At 49.8% G+C, this 7,375-nt stretch overlaps 1 protein-coding gene across 1 annotated transcript in view; it reads left to right on the top strand.

Annotated features, from left to right (window-relative positions):
* The first annotated feature begins 1,047 nt into the window (after positions 1-1,047).
* Positions 1,048-7,375, top strand: part of LOC144611560 (interleukin-2 receptor subunit beta-like) — an 18,334-nt gene continuing 12,006 nt past the window's right edge. The window contains exons 1-2 of the mRNA XM_078430713.1: positions 1,048-1,124; positions 1,342-1,459. Coding sequence (XP_078286839.1) covers positions 1,058-1,124; positions 1,342-1,459 — 185 coding nt within the window. The 5' untranslated portion in view covers positions 1,048-1,057. The remainder of the gene's footprint in view (positions 1,125-1,341; positions 1,460-7,375) is intronic.

The raw sequence follows: 7,375 nt of genomic DNA, 5'->3' as shown, positions 1-7,375 counted from the left end.
TTGTACCGAAACGTCACCCATTCCTTCTCTCCAGAGACGCTGCCTGTCCCATTGAGTTACTCCAGCTTTTTGTGTCTATCTTTGCCTTATATTCACGTGGTGACTACACCACAACATCCGAGAGCTTAGTTTAGCTTAGTTTTTGAGATGCAGCATGGAAACAGGCACTTCGGCCCACCGAGTCCGTGTGAAAACTCACACCTCCGGATTCAGGGACAGTTTCTTCCCAGCTGTTGTCAGGCAACCGAGGGAGAGTTGTAAGAGAGTTGTTAGATTTAGAATCAAGGGATATGGGGAGAAAGCAGGAATGGGGCACTGATTTTAGATGATCAGCAATGATCATATTGAATGGTGGTGCTGGCTCGAAGGGCTGAATGGCCTACTCCTGCACCCAGTTCCTATGTTTCTGTCACTGTCCGGGCTTTGTCCTGCCCCTACCACTCCAAAGACGTACAGGTTTGTAGGTTAGATATAAGAAAATAACTGCAGATGCTGGTACAAATCGAAGGTATTTATTCACAAAATGCTGGAGTAACTCAGCAGGTCAGGCAGCATCTCAGGAGAGAAGGAATGGGTGACGTTTCGGGTCGAGACGTCCCGTCAGACGTCTGAAGAAGGGTCTCGACCCGAAACGTCACCCATTCCTTCTCTCCTGAGATGCTGCCTGACCTGCTGAGTTGCTCCAGCATTTTGTGAATAAATACCAGGTATGTAGGTTAATTGGCTGGGCAAATGTAAAAATTGTCCCTAGTGGGTGTAGGATAGTGTTAATGTGCGGGGATCGCTGGGCGGCGCGGACCCGGTGGGCCGAAGGGCCTGTTTCCATGCTGTATCTCTAAATCTAAATCTAAATCTACCAGCTTTCTCCCTCTCCCCCCTCACCGACAATCGGTCTGAAGAAGGGCCCCTAGCCACGAAACACGTCAGGGCAGCACAGTGGAGCGCACGGTCGTGTAAATCTACCGCCGCGCCACCGTGCCGCCCACGTGCCTGTGACAAAAAAGAACCATTGACCCTTGTACCTCTGACCCTTCTCCTCTTCCAGACAGGTCAGAGGATGAGAGAAATCGTCCTGATTATCTTCACTGCCTCCCTCTGGGCCTCGAGCCTTGGCTCTAAATGCGGTAGGTAGCCCTGGTAATTTTTTTTTGTTTTAATTTCCAAGTTGCTCGGTTCCTTCCCGCTTCCCACTTCCCACTTCCCACTTCCCATTTCCCGCTTCCCACTTCCCACTTCCCGCTTCCCACTTCCCACTTCCCACTTCCCACGGAGGCAGGTAAAGGGTTTGGAAACTGCCCGAGAGAGAAACTGACGGGTCCTGCAATTTTGTCTTTGGAACAGAGAACAAAGATCTAAAGTGCGATGTGGATTATACCGATAAGATGACATGTTGCTGGTCGCAAAACGTCTCTCGAAGCGACACCTGCCAAGTGCGGGTGGAGGATTTGCAGCCCAGCAAGTGAGTTTGGTTTGTATGACTGGAGCACTTCGACTGGGCAACCTCCACCACCACCACAAACATCATCAGGAGATGCCCTCAGTCCTCCCTCTTCCGTTGGCCAGTGTTTAGTTTAGTTTAGAGGTACCTTGCACTGAACGCTACGAGGCACAAAACGCTGCGTCCGCGGTTCGCTGGGATTTCTTGCGGCCCTGGGTGGAGCTGTTCCCAAACCCTACCGTGAAGCATCCCGATAAAATGCTTACAGTGGCGCATCTGTAGAAGTTGGTGAGAGTTGCAGGGCGGACACATGCCGAACTTCCTCGGCCTTCAAAGGAAGTTGGTGTAGCTTTCTTGGTCGTTGCTTCAATAACATCAGATTGAATTGTAGTCAGCAAGCCTCCCCACCCACCCCCAGCTCAGACCCATCCCCAGTAGCTCCGCCCCCGCACCCTCCCCCCCCCCCACGCCGCCTGATCACCAACCGAAAGAAGAAAAATATGTTTTTCAAGACATCGTGTCAAGGTGTTTTTTTTGGGTGAGAACGTTTATTGATAAAAACCACTGCAGATGACGGACAGAAATACCCCAGATAGTAACAACATTAGATTGTGAGAGCAGATACCAATGGTAGGCAAGCACGCACACACAATCACACACATGCACTGTGCATTGGCAAGCATATGTACACGCACTTCTACACACACACACACACACACACACACACACACACACACACACACACACACACACACACACACATACACAAACACGCATGGGCATCAACAAATATATGCACATGTATGTATCATATCATATCATATCATATATATACAGCCGGAAACAGGCCTTTTCGGCCCACCAAGTCCGTGCCGCCCAGTGATCCCCGTACATTAACACTATCCTACACCCACTAGGGACAATTTTTACATTTACCCAGCCAATTAACCTACATACCTGTACGTCTTTGGAGTGTGGGAGGAAACTGAAGATCTCGGAGTAAACCCACGCAGGTCACGGGGAGAACGTACAAACTCCTTACAGTGCAGCACCCGTAGTCAGGATCGAACCTGAGTCTCCGGCGCTGCATTCGCTGTAAAGCAGCAACTCTACCGCTGCGCTACCGTGCCGTGTCATTCTCGTAGACCTTCACTGTAGTTCCCCAGTGAGGTTCCCTTCACTGTAACGAGAACAGGGGGGGGTCTGGCTGAGGCGAGGAGGTTACACACATACACACACATGCACGGGCATTAACTAATATATTCACATGCATGTACATACACACACACACACACACATACACACACAAGTCTTGTGCATTAACAAATGTGGGCATGCATGACTGCACACACACACACACATACAAGCACACATCCATTGCATTAACAAATGCGCACATGCACGCCTACACACACACAAACACACACATCAAGAATCCCTCAATCTCCGCCTTAGGAATATCCATTGACTTGGCCTCCACAGCCGTCTGTGGCAACAAATTCCACAGATTCACCACCCTCTGACTAAAGAAATTCCTCCTCATCCCCTTTCTAACGGTACATCCATTTATTCTGAGGCCTCTGGTCCTAGGCTCTCTCACTACCAGTACCTAGTGCCATCAAACCATCCTACCACAACTGTAGATTGGCCCTGAACTACTATCTACCTCATTGGTGACCCTCGGACTATTTTAGATTGGACTTTACTAGCTTTACCTTGCACTAAACGTTATTCCCTTATCATATATCTGTACACTGTGAATGGCTCAATTATAATCATGTATTGTCTTTCCACTGACTGGTTAGCACGCAACAAAAAGCTTTTCACTGTACCTCAGTGCTAGTGACAATAAATTAAGTGAACTAAATTAAAAGTCATATGTTAACCCAATCATTCCTGGGATCATTGAGTTTGGTTTAGTTTAGTTTAGTTTATTTTACTTTACTTTACTTTAGAAGTACAGCGCGGAAACAGGCCCTTCGGCCCACCGAGCCCGCACCGACCAGCGATCCCCGTACATTAACGCTATCCTACACACACTAGTGACTATTTTGACATTTATACCAAGCCAATTAACTAGCGTCTTTGGAGTGTGGGAGGAAACCGAAGATCTCGGAGAAAACCCACGGGATCACGGGGGAGAACGTACAAACTCCGTACAGACAGCACCCATGGCCGGGATGGAACCCCGGTCTCCGGCGTTGTTAGCGCTGTAAGGCAGCAGCTCTACCGCCGCGCCACCGGCCCGTATCATTCTCGTAAACCTTCACTGTAGTTCCCCAGTGAGGTTCCCTTCACTGTAACGAGAACAGGGGGGGGGGGGGGGGTCTGGCTGAGGCGAGGAGGTTACACTTGCTTTTAGACACTAAAGTAATGGCGGACAAGTTGGTGCAGTGTGTTTCCTGCAGGATGTGGGAAGGTAGGGACACCGCTGGAGCTTCTGGGAGCTACACCTGCAAGAACTGTGTCCAGGTGCAGCTGCTGAATGGACGTGTGGTGGAGTTGGAAAAGCAGCTGGATGACCTCAGGGCCATCCGGGAATGCAAGAGTTTCCTGGACAGGACCTACTGTGAGGCTGTCACGCCAAGGGTCCAGGTCGAGCAAAGGTGGGAGACCGTTTCAGGGGGGAGCGAACGTGGACTACAGGAGACCCCAGTGGCTGTGCCTATTGCAAACAGGTACACCCTCTTGGGAGCTGTCGGGGCAGAAGACTCTTCCAGTCCGAGCGGCGGACAGGTTGGTGGATCTAACCCAGGCAAGGAGACTCGACCGGGGAGACCGAAGTCAGGAAGAGCCATAGTAGTGGGTGACTCCATTGTCCGAGGTACGGACTGTAGATTCTGTGGTGGCCGGCGGGAGTCAAGGATGGTCTGTTGCCTCCCTGGTGCCAGGGTTCAAGACATCACAGAGCGGCTTCAGAACATCCTAGCGAGGGAAGGCGATCAACCGGCAGTAGTTGTGCACGTGGGCACGAATGACGTCGGGAGGAAGGAGATACTGCAACGTGAGCTTAGAGAGTTAGGAAGAAGACCGAGAGAGCTAGATAGAGCACTTAAGGATAGCGGAGTCAGGGGGTATGGGGAGAAGGCAGGAACGGGGTACTGATTGAGAATGATCAGCCATGATCACATTGAATGGTGGTGCTGGCTCGAAGGGCCGAATGGCCTACTCCTGCACCCATTGTCTATTGTCTAAATTGTGAAGAATGCCTGTGTCTTGGCATGCAAAACATTTCCACAACCACCAAGTGTGACCTTCAGATGGTGTGCAGAAAATGTTGTGGTGTCTTCGCAGGCCAGAAGTTCTGTAGCCCGCATCCTGACTACACAAACAACAACATGTTCCAAAGGAAGAAGGTTGTCAAAACCCCATCAACACCTCCTTTGGCTAAAGGCCAGGCACCTTTGTTCTTATATCACCCTGCTCCCGACATTGAGGCAAAGAGTGATACAGCGTGGAAACAGGCCCTTCGGCCCACACCGACACACATGCCCCAGCCACATGCCCCAGCCACACCCGCCTGTATTTGGCCCATATACAGATGCAGTTTAATGTGGATAGGTGCGAGGTTATCCACTTTGGTGGTAAGAATAGGAAGGCGGAGTATTATCTGAATGGTGTCAAGTTAGGAAAAGGGGACGTACAACGAGATCTGGGTGTCCTAGTGCATCAGTCACGGAAAGGAAGCATGCAGGTACAGCAGGCAGTGAAGAAAGCCAATGGAACGTTGACCTTCATAATAAGAGGAGTTGAGTATAGGAGCAAAGAGGTCCTTCTGCAGTTGTACAGGGCCCTAGTGAGACCGCACCTGGAGTACTGTGTGTAGTTTTGGTCTCCAAATTTGAGGAAGGATATTCTTGCTATTGAGGGCGTGCAGCGTAGGTTTACTAGGTTAATTCCCGGAATGGCGGGACTGTCATATGTTGAAAGAATGGAGCGACTAGGCTTGTATACACTGGAATTTAGAAGGATGAGAGGAGATCTTATCGAAACGTATAAGATTATTAAGGGGTTGGACACGTTAGAGGCAGGAAACATGTTCCCAATGTTGGGGGAGTCCAGAACAAGGGGCCACAGTTTAAGAATAAGGGGTAGGCCATTTAGAACTGAGATGAGGAAAAACTTTTTCAGTCAGAGAGTTGTGAATCTGTGCAATTCTCTGCCTGGCAGAGGCAGTGGAGGCCAATTCTCTGAATGCATTCAAGAGAGAGCTAGATAGAGCTCTTAAGGATAGCGGAGTCAGGGGGTGTGGGGAGAAGGCAGGAACGGGGTACTGATTGAGAATGATCAGCCATGATCGCATTGAATGGCGGTGCTGGCTCGAAGGGCCGAATGGCCTCCTCCTGCACCTATTGTCTATTGTCTATTGTCATATCCGTCCAAACCCGTCCCATCACTGACTGATGCATTTAGAACACAGAATGGGGGTCATCTATACCTCTCGTCCCCCTTTCCCCTGACTCTCAGTCTGACGAAGGGCCTCGACCCAAAATGTCACCTTTTTCCGTTTGTTAGTTTTGGAGATAAACAGTGTGGAAACAGGCCCTTCGGCCCACCGAGTCAGCACCGCCCAGCGATCCCCTCACACTAACGCTATGCTGCACACACTAGAGACAATTTTACATTGATACCAAGCCAATTAACCTACAAATTTGTACGTCTTTGGAGCATGGGAGGAAACAGGCAAGCACCCGTAGTCAGGATCCAACCCGGGTCTCTGGCGCTGTAAGGCAGCAACTCTGCCGCTGGACCACCATCAACTATTCCTTTTAGACAATAGACAATAGACAATAGGTGCAGGAGGAGGCCATTCGGCCCTTCGAGCCAGCACCGTCATTCAATGTGATCATGGCTGATCATTCTCAATCAGTACCCCGTTCCTGCCTTCTCCCCATACCCCCTGACTCCGCTATCCTTAAGAGCTCTTTCTAGCTCTCTCTTGAATGCATTCAGAGAATTGGCGTCCACTGCTTTCTGAGGCAGAGAATTCCACAGATTCACAACTCTCTGACTGAAAAAGTTTTTCCTCATCTCAGTTCTAAATGGCCTACCCCTTATTCTTAAACTGTGGCCCCTTTTCTCCAGCGACGCTGCCTGACCCGTTGAGTTACTTCAGCTTTTTGTGTCTATCCATAGAATGCTACAACACAGCAACAGGGACTCCAGCTCACAATGTCCATACCGAACATGATGCCGAGACCACTCTCAGCTTCCTGCACATAATCCATACCCCTCCATTTCCCTGCATGTGCCTATCCAAAAGCCTCTGCCTCCACCACCACCCCTGGCAGTGTTCCAGGCACCCACCACCCTCTGCGCCAATAAAGGATGGCTTGATTGTAATCATGTATAGTCCTTTTGTGTGTGTGTAGGAAGATTGTGGATGATCAGCCATGATCATAGTGAATGGCGGTGCTGGCTCGAGGGGCCGAATGGCCTACTCCTGCACCTATTGTCTATTGTCTATTGTTTGTTCATCGCAGAAGGCACTTTAGCACTGTTCCTTCTGCCCAAATGGTCTTGTAACAAATATACATCATGCACCTCGGAAAGACACAGCGGAGTACACACAGCCCAATCCCAGACCATCGTCACAGAGAAGCAAGTGTCCTGTTACCCTTTCGACCTTATTTTATTGTTTTACGATTGTGATTTATCCTTTGACAACAGAGAACAGAATCTGACTAAAGTTTGTAGGAAAGAACTGCAGATAAATCGAAGATAGACGCAAAACGCTGGAGTAACTCAGCGGGGACAGGCAGCATCTCTGGAGAGAAGGAATGGGTGACGTTTCGGGTCGAGCCCCTTCTACTGGCTGAAGAGTCGGTCTCGACCCAAAACGTCACCCATTCCTTCTAACGAAAGTAGACTGCAGTGAGCATTGGTGACGCCTGCTCAGTTTCAACCTTCTTTAAAGCACAGAATCATTACAACACA

The sequence above is a fragment of the Rhinoraja longicauda genome, chromosome 40, assembly GCF_053455715.1.
Source record: "Rhinoraja longicauda isolate Sanriku21f chromosome 40, sRhiLon1.1, whole genome shotgun sequence".
Classification (NCBI taxonomy): domain Eukaryota; kingdom Metazoa; phylum Chordata; class Chondrichthyes; order Rajiformes; family Arhynchobatidae; genus Rhinoraja; species Rhinoraja longicauda.
Note: the sequence above shows the minus strand (reverse complement) of the source record. Positions and strands in the feature narration are given on the sequence as shown.